The sequence below is a fragment of the Lepisosteus oculatus genome, chromosome 14, assembly GCF_040954835.1.
Source record: "Lepisosteus oculatus isolate fLepOcu1 chromosome 14, fLepOcu1.hap2, whole genome shotgun sequence".
In the NCBI taxonomy this organism is placed as follows: domain Eukaryota; kingdom Metazoa; phylum Chordata; class Actinopteri; order Semionotiformes; family Lepisosteidae; genus Lepisosteus; species Lepisosteus oculatus.
The window spans coordinates 46,368,661-46,389,975 of NC_090709.1; the positions used below are offsets into that span (position 1 = coordinate 46,368,661).

At 50.9% G+C, this 21,315-nt stretch overlaps 2 protein-coding genes and 3 long non-coding RNA genes across 12 annotated transcripts in view; 1 reads left to right on the forward strand and 4 right to left on the reverse strand.

The window, feature by feature from the left end:
- Positions 1–651: 651 nt before the first annotated feature.
- The window catches only part of LOC138242720 (uncharacterized), a 66,425-nt gene continuing 45,761 nt past the window's right edge, over positions 652–21,315 (reverse strand). The window contains exon 5 of the long non-coding RNA XR_011191676.1: positions 652–742. This is a non-coding gene — a long non-coding RNA (uncharacterized lncRNA). The remainder of the gene's footprint in view (positions 743–21,315) is intronic.
- The window catches only part of LOC138242717 (uncharacterized), an 18,341-nt gene continuing 1,307 nt past the window's right edge, over positions 4,282–21,315 (reverse strand). Inside the window, exons 1-8 of one of the 7 annotated variants that reach the window (XR_011191669.1) lie at positions 17,663–17,740; positions 15,339–15,412; positions 14,390–14,460; positions 9,478–9,864; positions 8,969–9,016; positions 8,542–8,597; positions 4,761–4,924; positions 4,282–4,634 (exon numbers count right to left, since the gene is read on the reverse strand). Coding sequence is in view for 2 of the 7 variants with exons in the window: in XM_069198275.1 (XP_069054376.1) it covers positions 4,533–4,634; positions 4,761–4,924; positions 8,542–8,597; positions 8,969–9,016; positions 9,717–9,994 (648 nt within the window). In the remaining 5 variants the exon portion in view is untranslated. Of the gene's footprint in view, positions 4,635–4,760; positions 4,925–7,926; positions 7,983–8,110; positions 8,272–8,541; positions 8,598–8,968; positions 9,017–9,477; positions 10,237–14,389; positions 14,461–15,338; positions 15,413–17,130; positions 17,488–17,662; positions 17,741–21,315 lie in introns of those variants that run through there. The other 6 variants (XR_011191671.1, XR_011191672.1, XR_011191670.1 and 3 more) reach the window with 6 other exon arrangements.
- On the reverse strand, positions 5,447–7,290 carry LOC138242723 (uncharacterized). Of its 2 annotated transcripts, none has more exons than XR_011191679.1 (3): positions 7,222–7,290; positions 6,828–6,920; positions 5,447–5,501 (listed from the first exon to the last, which is right to left on the reverse strand). It is a non-coding gene; the product is annotated as an uncharacterized lncRNA (long non-coding RNA). The 2 variants fall into 2 exon arrangements; XR_011191680.1 differs by lacking the exon at positions 5,447–5,501 and adding an exon at positions 6,287–6,358.
- Positions 9,809–10,730, forward strand: LOC138242719 (uncharacterized). The gene is made up of 3 exons (XR_011191675.1): positions 9,809–9,878; positions 10,203–10,261; positions 10,433–10,730. It is a non-coding gene; the product is annotated as an uncharacterized lncRNA (long non-coding RNA).
- Positions 12,903–21,315, reverse strand: part of LOC138243376 (uncharacterized) — a 13,713-nt gene continuing 5,300 nt past the window's right edge. Inside the window, exons 6-9 of the mRNA XM_069198945.1 lie at positions 20,960–21,037; positions 15,451–15,567; positions 14,390–14,460; positions 12,903–12,912 (exon numbers count right to left, since the gene is read on the reverse strand). Coding sequence (XP_069055046.1) covers positions 12,903–12,912; positions 14,390–14,460; positions 15,451–15,567; positions 20,960–21,037 — 276 coding nt within the window. The remainder of the gene's footprint in view (positions 12,913–14,389; positions 14,461–15,450; positions 15,568–20,959; positions 21,038–21,315) is intronic.

The following is a 21,315-nucleotide window of genomic DNA, read 5'->3' on the forward strand; positions in this document are numbered from 1 at the left end:
AGAAGGACAGATAGACAGAGAAAAGAACAGAAAGTCAGAAGGACAGAAAAAAGGACAGAAAAAAGGACAGAAAGACAGACAGAAGGACAGAGATAAGGACAGACGGACAGACGGACAGATGGACAGATGGACTCTGCCCCACTTGCCCCGTCAGTACAGACGGACAAAAAGACAGAGAAAAGGACAGATGGACAGAAAGACAGAAAAGGACAGAAAGACAGATGGACAGAAGGACAGAAAAACAGAAGGACAGATGGACAGAAGGACAGGACAGAGAAAAAGACAGAAGGACAGAGGGACAGAGAAAAGGACAGAAGGATAGATGGATAGAAGGACAGACGGACAGACTCTGCCCCACTGGCCTTGTCAGACATCTCAGCCTCTTTCCTTGCCCTCCGCACCGGGGAGCCCCAGGCGGGGCCTGGTGGGGCCGGGCGGACGATGGAGGGCAGGACGGGTGGGGGCAGGGGCAGGGGCACCGCCCCAGGCAGCAGGGGGGGCTCGAGGGGCATGGCGGGGAGGAAGGGGGGGCGGCGAGGCGGGGCGGGCAGGGGCCGGAGGGGGGGGCCGGGGGCGGGGAGCGGAGGGGGCTCTCGGGCGAGGAGGGGGGGGACACCGATCGGAACGAGCCGGGCGAGCCCGAGCGGGACGAGCCGGGCGACCCCGGGAGCTCCAGCTGCAGCTCGGCCGCCCTCTCCAGCTTCTGGACGAGCTCGGGGAAGCACGAAGACACCACAGGATTCTGTCCAGCGGGGAGAGGGGGAGACACAACGCAGGGGGGATGAGGAGCAGAGACTACGCCTGGACAGGTGAGTTTGTCCAGTAAGAGTCCGGACAGGTGAGTCTCTACAGTGTGTCCAGTGAGAGTGCGGACAGGTGTATGTGTACAGTGTGTCCAGTGAGAGTGCGGAGAGGTGTATGTGTACAGTGTGTCCAGTGAGAGTGTGGACAGGCGAGTGTGTACAGTGTGTCCAGTAAGAGTCTGGACAGGCGAGTGTGTACAGTGTGTCCAGTAAGAGTCCGGACAGGCGAGTGTGTCCAGTAAGAGTGTGGACAGGTGTGTCCAACAGTAAGAAGCTGTCTAACCCTTTAACCCAGCTCAGGAAAGTTAGTGGGTGCTCTGTCTCCTCCCCAGATCTCACCTTCAAGTCTGGTGAAATGACGGACCACAAGGAGACGCTGGAAACGAGGACACAAGACAGAGGTCAGGTCCACAGAGCTCACTCAATCACTACAGCAAGCAGAGACCTCTCGGCCATCAGGACTGTGGGATTCAGTGTAGGGAGCTGTAGGATATCGGGAGTTTAGGGGTCAGTGTGGGGAGCTGTAGGGTATCGGGAGTTTAGGGGTCAGAGTGGGGAGCTGTAGGGTATCGGGAGTTTAGGGGTCAGAGTGGGGAGCTGTAGGGTATCGGGAGTTTAGGGGTCAGAGTGTGGAGCTTTATTATTATTATTATTATACAGCGAGCGCTGCTGGGGGCGGAGAGGTCAGTCGGTGGAGGGCTGGACGCTGGACGCAGGCGGGCGGGAGGGGTGGACTTACGACGCCTCGCCGGGCCCGGGTCCTGCTGCGACCGCGCACGGCCGTGTGGCATCTCTGTTGGTGCATCGTCCTGCCGAGACAAGCAGAGTCACAGTGGGGAGGGGAGGGGGCGCAGCCACACAGCTGGGCGGCTTGTTCCCCACCCCCGCCCCCCTCTGTGTACAGTAGAGCCTCCTGTCCTGACTGGAGGAGCTCACCCAGCTGTGTCTGGAGAGAAGCCAGGGTATCGGCTTTGTTCCACACCCCCACCCCCCTCTGTGTACAGAAGAGCCTCCTGTCCTGACTGGAGGAGCTCACCCAGCTGTGTCTGGAGAGAAGCCAGGGTATCGGCTTTGTTCCACACCCCCGCCACTCTCTGTGTAGATATATATCTTACAATATCTTTTTACAGCACGATCACACCAATAAGAGTGGAGTAATGTTAAAAAAAACAACTTATTTCTCAACTTATTTCGTTATTTCTCGCCAGCGACGCTTTTGAGCGACTTACCGATTTCACGGGGATACTTCAGAGCGAATCTGAAGCTGAAACTGTGATTTGATCGAAGTCGAAGTAACCCGCGAATCTTTTTTTGAAGAAACACGTGTTTATTAAGCGCTATATAGTCCTTTCCTCCTCCTCTCTCTTCACTCCTCTGAGCTCACGGGGCTCCGGCACCGCCCCCCGCTAGAATCCGCCGCTCTGTGACGTCAGGCTGCTCACTGTGACGCCCCCGTGACGTCGCCCCCGACGCGCTCACGGCTCGGCCGCGAAACAAAAATGGCCGCCGGGTCCACATTTTTTTTGAGTGGAAATGTTATTTATCCAACTCTCAGCGGCCAGCCGGGTTTCCCTGTATGACCCCGGTAGTCGCCACCTCGGACAGGCAGGGGAAACGGGTCCAGCTGTTTCCGGCCCAAGGGTTACAAAAGCTGCACTTGAATTTAAAGACAAAATCACGTCGAGGGCGCATTCAGCACCCCCACGTCCAACACGGGTTTCCGTGGGGTGGGGTTCAGTGAAATTAGCACCCCCCCCGACCCCCAAGTCAAGGAAAGACCAAACTCCACCCCCCTCTAGCGGCCAAGGGTGGAAATTTCGGGCCACGCCACGTCCAAAAAACACGGGTTCCCCCCCCCCGTCTTGCGGGGAAAAGAGACGCCATTTTCTTTTCCGAGCACTGCGTGGGACCTCATGACCCCCCCCAAAAAAACGGGCTTCGGAGACGAGGAAAACCAGGCACGTCGACCTCTCTACAACACCACCCGGCCGTTTCAGACCGTGGGAAAAAAATAAATACAATTTCGCCCCTCACCGACCGCCGCGCAAAAAAACACAACTTCATGCTACAGAAATGGCCTGTGTGAGGGGGGGGCACGGGAAAAAAATAAAACCTGCGTGTTTTCGGCAGAGTAAGCTCAGCGGGGAAACTCTCTGAATCTCGGGGTTGCTTCTTGAACCTCGAAAACGACCTTTTTTCTCTCTCTCGTTTTTTTGGTGTCTGGGACGTTCACGAACTCCGCCGCGTCGGTGCGATTCCCAGCGGGACTTGAACATTACCCCCCCGTGGGGCCACAGCGCCCCCGTGTGGCCGAGAGGACCACCACCCGCAGGGCTGAGCTTTTACTGCCGTGTCCCGCTTTCACTCTGGCGATGAAGGAGGGAATCAAGGAGGAGAATTAATATTGTGATCCACCAGTCCATCACAGGACACACACACACCCTGGAAAGGACAGCAGTCCATCACAGGACACACACACACTCACACACCCTGGACAGGACAGTAGTCTATCACAGGATGTTCAGTGCCTCTCTCTAATAAAGTAGAAACGTGACATTAAACTCCGTTCAAAACGGGAGAAATCACCAGGACACGATACACCTTGCTCCGGACGATGGGAGAAGACCTGTACCTTCACGTGTCCGGATTGTGAAAACGTCTTCTGGCAGTTCAAAACGTTTCGAAGAGACTACAGCGCTACCCTGTGTTCCATTTCTATCGTGTATTATTAGACAGTCATAAGTATCTGTACTGATCACAGAGTCCCCCTCTCACTGCCAGGACTGAAGCCCAGTGCAGCACGAATAATAATAATAATAATAATAAGTCTGGACCCTCCACTCAGAGCTCTTCCCAGGTCAGGGGGATCCCCTCCAGCCCCCCCAGTGTGCAGCCCCCACCTGGATGATGCTCCAGTCCGCTCAGCACACAGCAGCTCTCAGTGGGGAGGAGAGCAGAGGGATGGAGCCAGTTCAGAGAGGGGTGTGAGTAGGAGGCCATGATGGGTAAAGACCAGGGGGGGAATCAGGCCAGGACACTGGGGTAACACCCCTACTCTTCTCCAGAAACATCCCGGGATTGTTAATGACCACAGAGAGTCAGGACGTCGGTTTGACGTCTCATCCGAAGGACAGCGCCTGTTTACAGTCCAGTGTCCCCCGTCACTATACTGGGGCATCAGGACCCACACAGACCGCAGGGTGAGCGCCCCCTGCTGGCCCTACTAACACCTCTCCCAGCAGCAACCTCAGTTTTTCCCAGGAGTCTCCCCTCCAGGTACTGACCAGGCTCCCACCTGCTGGGCTCCAGTGGGGAGGGGGCTGCCAGCTGGGAGCTGCAGGGTGAGATGGCTGCTGGGCAAACGATGGCTAAAGATCTTCCTAGGACACCCTGGACTTCGTGGTCGACTTCCTTCTCTTCAGACGGAGGTGGCTTGAAATCTGTCTCGTTACAAGGTGTATTGGACACGATGCCCCCCCTGCTATATCCCCGCCAACTGGTGGCACGCCGACGACGAGGGCTCTCGGCCTCAATCCGTCAACCACAAACTCTCCGGGATGAAAGAGAAGGACAGACTCTGTTCGTTCGTTTCGGTGGGGGGGGGAGGGAAAAAACCAAAAGCTAAACAGATTTTTTTTAAAACCATTTTAATGATGCTTAACAAAAGAACAAAAATTACAATACAGATTAAGTCCAGTCTGGGGACCCTCAGCTTAGGTCCAGTCCAGTCTAGGGCCCCTCAGCTTCGGTCCAGCACAGTCTGGGGCCCCTCAGCTCCGGTCCAGCACAGTCCAGTCCAGATCTTAGCAGGCACAGAACCAGGAAAGGAACCTGGAAAGAATATTGTTATTGCAGGTGTGAGGGACACAGACACAGACGTCACCATGACATCAAACAGCAAGAGGAGACTCCTCCTTGAATCACAGACACGACCGGGCGGCGCCCCCGTCTGCTCACCTGCACCTCCTCTTCCTCTTCTTGTCCTTCCCGGCAGCCTGCTCCTCCTCTCCCTCGCTCTTCCTCTCCTGAGCTACGGTCTCCGCCACCTCCATCGGCTTGTCCTGATCTTCTGTCTCCACCGACATGCAGCTCAGGGACTTCAAAAAGATGCACCAGCGCTTCTGAAGCAGAGAGAGGAGAGTCACGTTAAGAGTCGGACTGGACACTCCAGGACATGAACACTGCACTGAGAGAGAGAGGGGTTCATACAGACACACGACTGGACAGTCCAGTACATGAACACTGCCCTGCTCTCGGCCTCAATCCGTCAACCACAAAAGAGAAAGAGAGAGACAGGTGAGTCAAGTGTCCCTAGAGCACAGAGACTCTGCTGAGATCACACTCGCAGGGAGTGAGCCTGGGTGTAGCCCACTAATACTGACCCACTGGACACCACAGGACAGAGAGGAGGAGGAAGAGAGAGACACACTGCCTGGACACCACAGGACAAAGAGGAGGAGGAGAGAGACACACTGCCTGGACACCACAGGACAGAGAGGAGGAGAGAGACACACTGAGGACAGAGAGGAGGAGGAGAGAGACACTGACAGACAGGGCTGAAAGAGAGAGAAACACTGAGACCCAGGGACAGACAAGATGGCGAAACTCCACCACAGACAAGACAGGAGGCAGGGTGGGACCAGCACTGACCTCCTTCCTCTCTCCTGCCGGAGGAGCTGTCTCCACCTCCTCTTCCTCCTGCAAGTCAAGAGACAGGCTGAGAGAGAGACGGGCTGGCGGGACATCGGCGAACAGAGCTAAAGGCAGAGAGCCGGGGAGACAGGCCCAGCTGGGACAACGCAGGACAGACAGGTAGACACACAGACACAGGGAGAGAGACCCAGCTGGGACAACAGAGGACAGACAGAGAGCAGGGAGACATGGAAAGACACAGGGAGAGAGACAGGGAGAGAGGGACAGACACAGAGAAAAAGAGGCTCAGAAGGACAGAAAGAGAGAAGTACAGACGGACAAAAAGACAGAGAAAAGGACAGATGGACTGATGATCAGAAAGAGAGAAAAGGACAGAAGGACAGATGGACAGAGAAAAGAACAGAAGGACAGATGGACAGAGAAACGAACAGAAAGACAGAAGGACAGTGAAAATGACAGATGGACAGAAGAAAAGATGGACAGAGAAAAGGACAGAAGGACAGACAGACAGACAGATGGACAGACGGACAGACTGCCCCACTTGCCTCGTCAGACATCTCAGCCTCTCTCCTTACCCTCCCCACCGGGGAGCACCAGGCGGGGCCTGGCGGGGCTGGGCGGGCGATGGGGGGCAGGACAGGTGGGGGCAGGGGCAGGGGCAGGGGCACCGCCCCGGGCAGCAGGGGGGGCTCGAGGGGCATGGCGGGGAGGAAGGGGGGGCGGCGGGGCGGGGCGGGCAGGGGCCTGAGGGGGCCGGAGGGGGGGGGGCGGGGGCTCTCGGGCGCGGAGGGGGGGGACACTGAGCGGAACGAGCCGGGCGAGCCCGGGAGCTCCAGCTGCAGCTCAGCCGCCCTCTCCAGCTTCTGGACAAGCTCAGGGAAGCACGAAGACACCACAGGATTCTGTCCAGCGGGGAGAGGGGGAAACACAACGCAGGGGGGATGAGGAGCAGAGACTACGCCTGGACAGGTGAGTGTGTACAGTGTGTCCAGTGAGAATGTGGACAGGTGAGTGTGTCCAGTGTGTCCAGTCAGAGTGTGGACAGGTGAGTGTGGAGTGTGTCCAGTGAGAGTCTGGACAGGTGAGTTTGGACAGGTGAGTGTGGACAGTGTGTCCAGTAAGAGTCTGGACAGGTTAGTCTCTACAGTGTGTCCAGTGAGAGTCTGGACAGGTGAGTGTGGACAGTGTGTCCAGTAAGAGTCTGGACAGGTGAGTGTTGACAGTAAGAGTCTGGACAGGTAAGTGTGTCCAGTGTGTCCAGTAAGAGTCTGGACAGGTGAGTGTGTACAGTGTGTCCAGTAAGAGTCCGGACAGGCGAGTGTGTCCAGTAAGAGTGTAGACAGGTGTGTCAAGAGTATGAAGCTGTCTTACCCTGTAACCCAGCTCAGGGGTGTTAGGGGGTGCTCTGTCTCCTCCCCAGATCTCACCTTCAGGCCTGCTGAAATGCCGGACCACTAGGAGACGCTGGAAACGAGGACACAAGACAGAGGTCAGGTCCACAGAGCTCACTCAATCACTACAGCAAGCAGAGACCTCTCGGCCATCAGGACTGTGGGGGTCAGAGTGGGGAGCTGTAGGGTATCGGGAGTTTAGGGGTCAGTGTGGGGAGCTATAGGGTATCGGGAGTTTAGGGGTCAGTGTGGGGAGCTGTAGGGTATCGGGAGTTTAGGGGTCAGTGGGGGGAGCTGTAGGGTAGATGTGGGGCACCGGGCCCACCACAGGGCGGCCGGTCCAGTTTCGCGGAAGGCGACCGGGTCAGACTTACGGAAAAGCACCGGGACTTGGGCCGGGACCTCTCCTGCTGCCAGTCCGGGTTCGGCCTGACCGGTGTGACCTGTGAAAACGCCAAACAGCCCATCTCTGAGACAGCTCTAACCAAATAGCCAAGCCCAGTCGTGTCAAGACTAGGGGCCTTGGGCGCCCCCTGCTGGCCCTACTAACTCCTCTCCCAGCAGCAACCTCAGTTTTTCCCAGGAGTCTCCCCTCCAGGTACTGACCAGGCTCCCACCTGCTGGGCTCCAGTGGGGAGGAGGCTGCCAGCTGGGAGCTGCAGGGTGAGATGGCTGCTGGGCAAACGATGGCTAAAGAGCTTCCTAGGACACCCTGGACTTCGTGGTCGACTTCCTTCTCTTCAGACGGAGGTGGCTTGAAATCTGTCCCGTTTCAAGGAGTATTGGACACGATGCCCCCCCTGCTATATCCCCGCCAACTGGTGGCACGCGGACGACGAGGGCTCTCGGCCTCAATCCGTCAACCACAAACTCTCCGGGATGAAAGAGAAGGACAGACTCTGTTCGTTCGTTTCAGGGAGGGGGAGGGAAAAAAACAAAAGCTAAACAGATTTTTTTTAAAACCATTTTAATGATGCTTAACAAAAGAACAAAAATTACAATACAGATTAAGTCCAGTCTGGGGACCCTCAGCTTAGGTCCAGTCCAGTCTGGGGCCCCTCAGCTCCAGTCCAGTCCAGTCCAGTCCAGTCCAGTCCAGTCCAGATCTTAGCAGGCACAGAACCAGGAAAGGAACCTGGAAAGAATATTGTTATTGCAGGTGTGAGGAACATAGACACAGACGTCACCATGACATCAAACAGCAAGAGGAGACTCCTCCTTGAATCACAGACACGACCGGGCGGCGCCCCCCTGTCTGCTCACCTGCACCTCCTCTTCTTCTTCTCCTTCCCGGCAGCCTGCTCCTCCTCTCCCTCGCTCTTCCTCTCCTGACCTACAGTCTCCACCGCCTCCATCGGCTCGTCCTTATCATCTGTCTCCACCGACACGCGGCTCAGGGAGTTTAAAAAGACCCACCAGCGCTTCTGAAGCAGAGACAGGAGAGTCACGTTAAGAGTCGGACTGGACACTCCAGTACATGAACACTGCACTGAGAGAGAGAGGGGTTCATACAGACACACTGACTGGACACTCCAGTACATGAACACTGCACTGAGAGAGAGAGGGGTTCATACAGACACACTGACTGGACACTCCAGTACATGAACACTGCACTGAGAGAGAGAGAGGGGTTCATACAGACACACTGACTGGACACAGGACAGGAGTAAAGAGAGGATCAGAGCATTACCCACCTTTTTTTTCTTCTGTCTCACAGGAGGTGGTGATTGGACCTCCTCCAGCTGGAGTCCTTGGAGGGAGAGAGGGGGCAGGAGAGGGACAGCACAGGGAGAGAAAGAGAGAGACAGGTGAGTCAAGTGTCCCAAGAGCACAGAGACTCTGCTGAGATCACACTCGCAGTGAGTGAGCCTGGGTGTAGCCCACTAATACTGACCCACTGGACACCACAGGACAGAGAGGAGGAGGAGGAGAGAGACACACTGCCTGGACACCACAGGACAGAGAGGAGGAGGAGAGAGACACACTGAGGACAGAGAGGAGGAGGAGAGAGACATTGACAGACAGGGCTGAAAGAGAGAGAAACACTGAGACCCAGGGACAGACAAGACGGCGAAACTCCACCACAGACAGGACAGGAGGCAGGGTGGGACCAGCACTGACCTCCTTCCTCTCTCCTGCCGAAGGAGCTGTCTCCACCTCCTCTTCCTCCTGCAAGTCAAGAGACAGGCTGAGAGAGAGACGGGCTGGCGGGACATCGGCGAACAGAGCTGAAGGCAGAGAGCCGGGGAGACAGGCCCAGCTGGGACAACGCAGGACAGACAGAGAGACAGACAGAAAGAAAGGAGAGAGAGAGACAAAGATGAAGGCACAGAAAGACAGCAGGCAAAGAGAAAGATTGAGATTGAGGGACAAATAAACCGAGAGAGAGAGAGGAAGGAGAGAGAGAGACAGAGATCGAGGGACAGACAGACTGACAGACAGGGCTGAAAGAGAGAGACAGAGAGGCAGGGACAGACAGACAGCAGGACGAGAGAGAGAGATCGGGGGACAATAATTTATTCTGAAAATATACAATCATTCACTCCTGAAAAATATCGAGTTCAAATCATACATTATGTCCAATATTATAATCAACATATGGCTAATCATCAAAAATAAAAAAACTGTACTGGGGGACACAGCTGGCTGTGCTGTTCTGGACAGAACACACTGAGGTCCAGTTTCCACCTCCTGCAGGATCAAACAGCACCTCCACTGGCTCTCCAGTGAATAGAGGGACAGACAGAGAGGCTTCAGGCTGCAGGGTGACAGTGTCTTAAGGTCCCTCACTGTGTAGTTGCCCTGATCAGCTGGAGTGAGGGAGCGGAGTGTCAGAGAGCTGTTCTGCACTGACACTCACTGTTCGTACCTGGGGCCAGGGAGCCCTGCGCTGCTCAGTAAGACTATACGAGACTGGACAGATCCTGCAGGATCAAACAGCACCTCCACTGGACCAGCAGTGTGGAGGGGGAGAGACAGAGAGGCACCAGGCTGCAGGCTGTGGACTTCTGAGTGAGCTGAAAAGGGACAGGTAGAAACATGTTGAATATTTAGTTTTACAACAATACCTTGAGTTTGGACTGCGATCAGCTTCATTTTGTATTTCAGCTGTGAAAATGCAATTTCAAAAATGCACGCCCCAGTCATGTTAGGTTCAAGTTACAGTTGCATCACAACTCAATACATTTGCAATTCACTTCAAATGTTGTTTTTGTTTGATCCAGTCTGTCCTCACCTAAAGGAGATATGGACTCAGTCTTTGGAATTTGTATATATATATATTTCAGTGATCCCTCAGCCATTCCTTCTGTATTGTAATTCAATTTCTCTTTTAAAATTCCTTTCCCACTTCTAGGACCTGCAGTTGCTGAACTCCACAATGGCTTCTATTGGAAAGTCTGTGACTGAGACCAAGTAAGTGTTCACTTTTTTATAAAACCATTATTTATTTTGGAGCAATGAGCAATTCTTATATAAATACAATAAAATCATTATGCTCAAACTATGAGAGAGAAAATTAAGGATAATTTAAGAAATCAGTCTTAGCTTGTTTCTATACACAGATGGTATAATTTATTTTCAAAGGAAACCCACGAGGATTCCCCTGGTGTGCAAGATGTGCCTGAATACTTTTGATCAGCTTCCTGCTCACTTGAAGAGGGCGTGTATGAAGCACGCCACGGCAGAAGAGATCAGGATGGCCTCTCAACAGGCGAGGAAGGACATGATAAATCACCTGAAGAACATCGTGGATTACAACAGAATAGAGATCGTGTCTGGCGAGGCAAAAAGGGCAGTGGTTGTAAGACTGCTGGAGTCCTTGGCATTAGGGACTAAATATACTAAACGTATGATGCTAAAATGTTATTTTCACATATACTAATGTAATAAATGATTGCTTATGCTTTATAAACAAATCTAATTAAAATAAAAGCTTAAGTTTTGCATTTATCTTGTACCATAGAACATGATTTTCTTTGTATTTCAAGCTCACAAAGTGTCCAAATGACGCACTACATGATATAAGGAAGATTATCACATGCATATCGGTATTATCTTTCTTATGAAAATGCATTCCTTTCATTACCTTTTACTTTTTAAAATGAACTCAAATTGTGTATAATGTAATAATTTAAGTAGAATAGATTCTAATAATATAATGATCCAGTGTGTTGCACTACTTCACTGCTTCACTGCTCTATGCCGCCTGGAAATAAATCCTCAGACAGCTTACTGCCCTGGGCATGTACCAATAAATTACAGGAGCACATCTATATATCACTGCGTTGAAGCAGGAGACACACAGTCACTACAAACACATCCTAAATACAGTGTTCCAGCACCTTTGACCTCATCCAGAACGTATCATTCCTTGAAAGGGATTGCTGTCCGAATGCACATCTGAATCCCAAACAGAATCTTTAGTAAAATACGATCATTTGTGAAACAGGCAAATGACTGTCTCGGGGGCCCATTCCTCATTCTCAAGACACATGTATGCAGTACGTACACCATGCATTGAGCAATAGGGACTGAAGACACCACAGGTAAGGTTAGAAGTCATTCTGAGGGATACAGCTAGGCATCTGAAATGCAGGGCTTGAGAGCCCTTTCAGGAGCACTGCATCCTTTGAGACAGACCCGTGCGTGTTAAACAAATGATCATTTCTTTCATCATTAGGGACTAAATATACTAAACGTATGATGCTAAAATCCTGAAAAAAGGATGTGCTCCATCTCGTCAGTAGATTGGATTCCAAAACTGATTTGGGTCAATATACATTACCTTTGAAGTTAAGGTACAGTCTACTGTAGGGAACCATCAACGTAGAAAGCATTGGCCTTCCCTGGGGGGCAGGTAGGTGCAAAAGATAAACCTTTATCCTATCTTTATCCTAAGATAAGTGGCCAAGCTCATCATGTTGCCATAGTAGACAAAGTTCTATAAAATGTTAAATAACTTTAAAAAAAAGCATCTTGGTCTTTCAGTACTGTACAAGGTGAGTTAAACTGTCCCTGGTAATGCAAAGTAATCAGAAGCATCCCAGAAACTTTATCTCTAGAAACATTAGCTGTTTTATATCATTTAATTTAGTGTGATGTTGTCAGAATTCAAGGACATTATCACACACAGAAATTGGTTCAGTTAAATCTAAAAAACACAGCTAAACATGGGTTTAAATGTAAAATAGAAGTCTTACCTCTTGTCAAAAGATTTCATTCAAGAAGTGAATGATTGTTAAAAACTGGGCTTTCAATAAATGACAAATTTAATCTAATACTGCTCTGATCATGGTAGCAGGAAGGTGTGTAAATTACTCTGTACCTAGGAGTATTTTGATCCCGAGTTCTGAATCCCAAACAGAATCTCTAGTAAAATAGGAGGCACTGGACTATAAATACCCATCCATGTTATAACACACTCACCAAGGGTTTTTTAGTTTAACTCTGAGCTTTGAGAGATTTAATACCCATGGTACCCATATTCATCCTTTATTTAAGGGAAGTACACATCCTAGACACACAGGAAACCCTCTTGCCCCAAGGGAAGACCGATACTTTGGATGGTAATGATTGAACCTGGCTTACAACAGACATCTTTTGAAATGGTAATTCTTTCAGGTGGCTTGGCAAACTTCCTGCCCCAGCTAAGACAGGTACTTTGGATGTTAATGCTTGAGACTAGACATCTTTGGAAATGGTAATTCTTTCCGAGGGCTTGGGAAACTCTATTTCTTTGAATGCACCTGCACTGTTGAATATACTTTAAACCCATGCTTAGCCATGTTTTTAAAATTCAATTATAACGATTTCTGTGTTTGATAATGGTAGCAAAGGCTTACTGGATACGAGTGTCAAGTGTCGACACGAGTGTGAGCAGCGTCGATTCGAGTGTGAACGGTGTCAACACGAGTCCTGTTGCTCAGTACAGTGTCAATACGAGTGTGAACAGTGAGTCCTGTTGGTCAGTACAGTGTCAATACGAGTGTGAACAGTGAGTCCCGCTGATCAAAAAAAGTATCAATATAAGTGTGCAAAGGAACAAGTTATAGGTTTATTCCATGCTGAAAAAAAAGAAGAAAGAGAACACAACGTTTCGGCCGTGGAGCCTTCTTCAGGTGTCAGCATGGAATAAACCTATTACTTGTTCCTTTGCAGCCTACGCATGCTGACGCAGATACCCACCTGAACCTCAATATAAGTGTGAACGGTGAGTCCTGTTGTTCAGTACAGTGTCAATACGAGTGTGATAAGTGTCGACATGAGTGTGAACACTGAGTCCTGTTGATCAAAAAAGTATTAATAGAAGTGAGAACGGTGAGTCCTGTTGTTCAGTATAGTGTCAATACGAGTGTGAACAGCGAGTCCTGTTGTTCAGTACAGTGTCAATATGAGTGTGAACAGGGAGTCCTGTTGTTCAGTACAGTGTCAATATGAGTGTGAACAGTGAGTCCTGTTGTTCAGTAGAGTGTAAATACGAGTGTGAACAGTGAGTCCGGTTCTGTACAGTGTTAACTCATTGAATTCCCTCTTGCTCTGCACAGTGTTAACGGGTGAGAACACGTGTTTTATTCTTTGCAGAATTAACACAGACAGATACTGCTGTTGAATACTCCACAGTCAGCAAACCCCGAGCCGCACAAAGTGAGGATCTTTTACTTCTATCTATTAAACTAGCAGAAATAAAACATCATGATAACTTCTTGCTGCTCTGTCCAGTTTTAACACAAGTGTGAACATTTGTAATAATAGTGAGTCCTGCTGTTGTGTACAGCGTGAATACAAGCGTGAACAGTGAATCATGTCATCTGAACAGTGTCAATACGCGTGTGAACAGTGAGCCCTGTTGTTCAGTATGGTGTTAATGTAAGTCTTATCCTGTATAGTATAAGTTAACATAAGTATTGACCCGTATCCTGTTCTCTACAGACATCACACTACCAAACAGTGATGTGGAGTACGCCACCGTCAACAAACCGAGAGCAGCACAAAGTGAGGACTTTTTTAACTCTCTACCACAGTATAAAACCCACAGGAGTAATGAGAATGACACTAAAAACAACAACACTGATAGTGAACAAGAGATTTTGAACAATACACATTCTAGTCAGATTTAAATACCCACAGACCTGACCGTTGGAAGTAGTAAAAAAATGCAAATTATTTTTTTTCTGCGTGCAGGTTTTCTAAGAATTGAAGAAAGGTTAAAAACGAGAGAACGCCATTCGGTTTTTCAAGCCTGTCTGGTAGTTAGTGATTAATTGGACCCATGATTTAATCCACCTGTATCTGGAGAGAAGCCAGGGTATCGGCATCAACAACAAGGCTGGGCAGCTTGTTCCCCATCCGCCTCTGTGTAAAGACGCGTCACCCATTCTTGGTTTTATTTTCACCTTTCACTATACGTGAAGAATTCCAAAAGGTGCACAAATGCTCAGGAGCTATTCTGTGGTTCAGCGATGTCTCTGGAGCCTTTTTTCACAGTGTGCGACTTCCCTGTGTGTCTCCCCGAATACAGGGTCTGACTGAAGGGGCACTGACCTGCAGGAATGGGAGGAGACCGAGCTGAGACGGTTCTGCCACGTCAGCGAAACTCTGGACCCCGACTTCATCTGCCAAAGAAACAGCAGCGTCAATTAACTCAGCCAGTGAGTTCAGCGAGATGGGACACATCTCTTTATGAAGAGATGTGTCCCATCTCTTCATAACCCGTCTCCTATCAATCCTACTGTGTTTCATTTACTCTTCCTCACTCTGTCTCCTGTCCGGTTGTCTGCACTTAAAACTGAGGTATTTCCTGCGATCTCCTCTCTCTCGCTGTGTCTCCTGTCCTGTGGGTTTGTTACTGAGGGATTCTCTGTGATCTCCTCTCTCTCGCTGTGTCTCCTGTCCTGTGTGTTTGTTACTGAGGGATTCTCTGTGATCTCCTCTCTCTCTCACTGTGTCTCCTGTCCTGTGTGTTAGTTTGTTTGTTACTGAGGTATTTCCTGTGATCTCCTCTCTCTCACTGTGTCTCCTGTTCTTCAGTGTTTTAATCCTCTTAAATAATTTAGCTCATTCCTCTCTCACTCACTGCGACTCCTATCCATTCTGTGTTACGTTCCTCTGACTTGCCTCTTGCATCAGCGCTAGCAATATCATGCATCTATTTAATTTAAAATTATTGATCTGTCACCTTGATAGTTCGATCTCGGCTACAGTTAGCATAGATGGCACAATTAAATGGACGATGAGCTCAACATCTGTGCATGTCTAATTAACTGAACCGTACAGAACATCCTGCCTCAGCTAGTCTCTCGCTGGCGGGGTCGCCCATCAACGAGACCACGTCTCCAGGAAATTCTGCGGACTGGACACTGCGGGAGGGTGGGGCTGTGTTTCCACACGAACGCCGGAAACCACTCAGGATCTCCAGGATCTCAGCATTGCAACTGTATAATATCAAACGCCCAGACACCCTGAGGTGAGGCCGACCAGTCTGAAGTATTACCTGTAAACACCAGGCACACTTGAACCTGACTTCATCGTCCACTTAGCGCAGAGGTGGGGTGAACAGTCAGTTTTCTGGGGAGAAAAAAAACAACACCAGGAATTTAGCATACTGAAAGGATCATGGAGTGATGATCTGGCTGAACCCGCTTGGCTGAGGGCTCCTGGCCAGAGGACGAGGAGGCTGGGACCTCCCCTGCGCAGCGAGGAGGAGTGACCAGGGGGGGCAGCTACACAGGTGGAGACGGGGTGAGAGAGGGACGCGAGGGTGAGAGGGGGATCACGTGCAGTATTGACAGTGTTTCAGGAGAGGAGTCAGGAGTGATTGCTAAAATATCGACAGCCGAGTCTGACCGAACTAGGGTGTGGCCATCCCTCTCGAACTTTCATCACAAACTCCTGTCTTCCTGCGGTGTCTCTGAGGAAGCTACCATTTTTCATTGGCTAATAAGAGGTGGAAGAGGTGTTAGTGGGACAGCAGGGGGGCGCTCACCCTGCGGTCTGATACCCCAGTATAGTGACGGGGGACACTATACTGTAAACAGGCGCCGTCCTTCGGATGAGACGTAAAACCGAGGTCCTGACTCTCTGTGGTCATTAAAAATCCCAGGGCGTCTCTCGAAAAGAGTAGGGGTGTAACCCAGGCGTCCTGGCCAAATTTCCCATTGGCCCTTACCAATCACGGCCTCCTAATAACCCCCCTCTCTGAACTGGCTTCATCCCTCTGCTCTCCTCCCCACTGAGAGCTGCTGTGTGGGGAGCGTTCTGGCGCACTATGGCTGCCGTCACATCATCCAGGTGGGGGCTGTACAATGGTGGTGATAGTGGGATTCCCCATTCCCTGTGCAGCGCTTTGAGTGGAGTGTCCAGAAAAGCGCTATATAAGTGTAAGCAATTATTAATAAGGCCCCTCAGTAGTTGAGATCTCTGTTATACCCATCTCGAAACATGCAATCAGCATGTTATTGATGAAGCAATAGTCACAACATTATTCCACACCTCTAACCCTGCACTAAGGGGCGTGCTTCAGGCTCGGGCCAGGGTGACAGGCGGGTTATGATGACAGTCATGCTTTCTACACCTTATACTGAGCTCAGAAATGGACCGAGCGGACATCTCACGAGCAGATCCCTCCACGTATAAGAAAGGCAACTTGTCTCGGCAAAAATACCACGGATTCACATCCGAAATATGACATAAAGACAAAATCCCCACACTTGGAATGCAAACGTACCCTAAAAAGGAAACACGGTTTTAAAACCAACTTGATTTTCCCCCGGAGAAACCTTTTTATGGACACATATCGCATCTATTACACATGTATAACTAAATATAAAGATAAAACTTAATATAAGAAGTCATGACATATCACACATGACAAAGTCTGGTCCAGAATAAACAGTTTACACTGACCCACCTTTATTTACCCTGGTCACTCACTTCTATTAACTGTTTTAATAAGGGTAACAAATGAATATTTGTTTTAATTTGGGATCTACACCTGGGAGCCCTGAAATGTTGGTCAGAGGGTAGAAGCTGATATTCAGACGTGAGAATATATTATAATGTTGTTTTTCACCTGTCTAATCAAAGCTTGTTCAAAAATTATCTGATCATAGGACACACGAGTTTATAATCATACTCATTCCACTTTTTAACCCCGTATATATGCACAATATGAAACGTATATACACTAAATCTCACGTGTGACTCCCATAATATACATTTCTTTACGAAAATTAGGAACACTTATTACAATTATCAACCCCCCATGACGAGGCAATATTTCATACCTTTGTTTCTTTGTGGGTTCAAAGTTCTGTCCTGTCGTTTCACACGTAATGTTTTGGTAGTTATCTCAATTTTCCTTTGCAATTATCTCCAGGATCATCATCAACTTTTTGTAAAACGCTATGCACAACTGATATTTAAAGAAAGTCCTGTACCAAAAGGTCTTCGTAGGGAAAGACAACTTTTTTTTTCCTTACGTCAGTCGCTACACGGTTACTCTTAAAATCCATTCATCGCCTTTAAAAAAAAGTTTCGTTTTTTATTGTGTTTCACTGACATTTCTGTCACAATTCTGAGGGACCCCAAATAAAATTCACTTGCCGGTATAAAGACGCCGGCGAGGTTAAGACAGGTATCGAGCCACCTGCGTATCTAACGGACGTTTAAAATAAAATGGCGTGTAATGTTGCGAAGGGCTACTGTTTTTTATAGTTTGTCAATTGTAAGGGACGTGGGCCGCGACAGAAATACTGGTCGGGGTGGGAAAAGGTTTATTGATGGTTTATTGTACCGCAACGGTCACAATTGACTCACCAGCAAAGATGGCGCCGAGGCCACATCGACTCCCTCCCGCCCTGCCTCGCACCGAAGCTCGAGCTGCGGAGCGCGACGCCGAACCGCCAGTCCGCGGGCGCGGGCGCCGGACATAGACGTCATAACCCCTTCCGAGGCGCAGGAATTATAGATCACTGTAGTTTCTTCTGGACCCGGGTTAGGGACAGTGTGCCCTCCGTGAGAGTCTTCTGAGGAAGACAGTGTCTCATGGGTGTCCAGGCTGGGTACCATCTGTCCATCACAGGACACACAGACATACACACTCACACACCCTGGACAGGACACCAGTCCATCACAGGACACACACACACTCACTCACACATCCTGGACAGGACACCAGTCCATCACAGGACACACACACACTCACACACCCTGGACAGGACACCAGTCCCTCACAGGACACACACACACACAACCTGGATAGGACACCAGTCCCTCACAGGACACACAGACACACACACTCACACACCCTGGACAGGACACCAGTCCATCACATGACACACACAGACTCACTCACACACCCTGGACAGGACACCAGTCCATCACAGGACACACACACACCAGGGCCAGTTTTCCCAGAAGCCAATTAGCCCAAAAGCCTGTCTTTGGACCCGGAGAACACAGGGAGAACATGCAGACTCCACACAAACAGTTCCGAAAGCCCGAAAAGTGGTTGACGTTTTAATTTGGCAACGCCACGATGGATCCCAGTTTTTTTTATTTTGGAGGCCAAAGAGGACAAAAAAGGAAACGTCCGGAGTCTTGTAGCGTGAAAAGGGTTTAAATTTCGACTTAAGGAGTTGGCCATCGTTATATTTCGCGAGGTATAATACAGGGGGAAAAAGAACATTTATATTTATCAATCTACTAGTAATACTGGGTGGATGTCACGTTCCCCAAAGTTCAGTGCCTCTCTCTAATAAAGTAGAAACGCGACATTAAACTCCGTTCGAAACGGGAGAAATCACCAGGACACGATACAGCTGACGTCCGGAAAAGAAAAAAAGAACTCCTATTCCCATTTGTAATGACCCCGTCGTGTTTTTCCCGGTGTACGCTTCTCTTTCGGAGACCGTTTCTCTCTGGTGTTGTTTTGCTGTTGGAATAAATGCCGAGGTGACCCTTCTGTGTGGAGTCTGCGTGTTCTCTCCAGCGGGTCGTTTCCTCCACCACAGGGGCTGGTCGAACCGGGGTCTCCCAATCGTCACAGAAGTGTGTGTCGTTTTGGGTGGTGGTGCGGGGGGGTGCATCGGGGATACTGCGCCCCGAGGGGGTGACCTCTCACCTTGCTCTGGACGATGGGAGAAGACCTGTACCTTCACGAGTCCGGGTTGTGAAAACTTCTTCTGACAGTTCAAAACGTTTCGAAGAGACTACAGCGCTACCCTGTTTTCCATTTCTATCGTGTATTATTATACAGTCATAAGTATCTGTCCTGATCACAGAGTCCCCCTCTCACTGCCAGGACAGGAGCCCAGTGCAGCACGAATAATAATAATAATTAATAAGTCTGGACCCTCCACTCAGAGCTCTTCCCAGGTCAGGGGGATCCCCTCCAGCCCCCCTCAGTGTGCAGCCCCCACCTGGATGATGCTCCAGTACGCTCAGCACACAGCAGCTCTCGGTGGGGAGGAGAGCAGAGGGATGGAGCCAGTTCAGAGAGGGGGGGTGATTAGGAGGCCACGATGGGTCAAGACCAGGGGGGGAATCAGGCCAGGACACTGGGGTAACACCCCTACTCTTCTCCAGAAACACCCCGGGATTGTTAATGAGCACAGAGAGTCAGGACCTCGGTTTGACGTCTCATCCGAAGGACAGCGCCTGTTTACAGTCCAGTGTCCCCCGTCACTAAACTGGGGCATCAGGACACACAGACCACAGGGTGAGAGCGCCCCCTGCTGGCCCCACTCACACCTCTCCCAGCAGCAGCCTTGGGGGGGGGGGGGGAGGGAAAAAACCAAAAGCTAAACAGATTTTTTTTTATTTTTTTTTTATTGATCCTTAACAAAAGAATAAAAATTACAAGCTTCAGTCCAGTCCAGTCTGGTGTCTCTCAGCTCCAGTCCAGTCTGGTGTCTCTCAGCTCCGGTCCAGTCCGGTCTGGGGCCCCTCAGCTCCAGTCCAGTCTGGTGTCTCTCAGCTCCAGTCCAGTCTGGTGTCCCTCAGCTCCAGTGCAGTCCAGACTGGGGTCCCTCAGCTTCGGTCCAGCACAGACTGGGGTCCCTCAGCTTCGGTCCAGACTGGGGTCCCTCAGCTTTGGTCCAGCACAGTCTGGGGTCCCTCAGCTTCGGTCCAGCACAGACTGGGGTCCCTCAGCTTCGGTCCAGCACAGTCTGGTGTCCCTAAGCTTCGGCCCAGCACAGACTGGGGTCCCTCAGCTTCGGTCCAGCACAGTCTGGGGTCCCTCAGCTTCGGTCCAGACTGGGGTCCCTCAGCTTCGGTCCAGCACAGTCTGGGGTCCCTCAGCTCCAGTCCAGTCCAGTCTGGTGTCTCTCAGCTCCGGTCCAGTCCAGTCTGGTGTCTCTCAGCTCCGGTCCAGTCCGGTCTGGGGCCCCTCAGCTCCAGTCCAGTCTGGTGTCTCTCAGCTCCAGTCCAGTCTGGTGTCCCTCAGCTCCAGTGCAGTCCAGACTGGGGTCCCTCAGCTTCGGTCCAGCACAGACTGGGGTCCCTCAGCTTCGGTCCAGACTGGGGTCCCTCAGCTTTGGTCCAGCACAGTCTGGGGTCCCTCAGCTTCGGTCCAGCACAGACTGGGGTCCCTCAGCTTCGGTCCAGCACAGTCTGGTGTCCCTAAGCTTCGGCCCAGCACAGACTGGGGTCCCTCAGCTTCGGTCCAGCACAGTCTGGGGTCCCTCAGCTTCGGTCCAGACTGGGGTCCCTCAGCTTCGGTCCAGCACAGTCTGGGGTCCCTCAGCTCCAGTCCAGTCCAGTCTGGTGTCTCTCAGCTCCGGTCCAGTCCAGTCTGGTGTCCCTAGGCTCCTGTCCAGTTCCGTCTGGTGTCCCTCAGCTCCAGTCCAGTCCAGTCCAGTCCAGTCCAGTCCAGATCTTAGCCGGCACAGAACCAGGAAAGGAACCTGGAAAGAATATTGTTATTGCAGGTGTGAGGGACACAGACACAGACGTCACCATGACATCAAACAGCAAGAGGAGACTCCTCCTTGAATCACAGACACGACCAGGCGGCGCCCCCCTGTCTGCTCACCTGCACCTCCTCTTCCTCCTCTTGTCCTTCCCGGCAGCCAGCTCCTCCTCTCCCTCGCTCTTCCTCTCCTGAGCTACGGTCTCCAACGGCTCGTCCTGGTCTTCTGGCTCCACCGACACGCAGCTCAGGGAGTTAAGAAGGGCGCACCAGCGCTTCTGAAGCAGAGACAGGAGAGTCACGTTAAGAGTCGGACTGGACACTCCAGTACATGAACACTGCACTGAGAGAGAGAGGGGTTCACACAGACACACTGACTGGACACTCCAGTACATGAACACTGCACTGAGAGAGAGAGGGGTTCACACAGACACACTGACTGGACACTCCAGTACATGAACACTGCACTGAGAGAGAGAGAGAGGGGTTCATACAGACACACTGACTGGACACTCCAGGACATGAACACTGCACTGAGAGAGAGAGGGGTTCATAC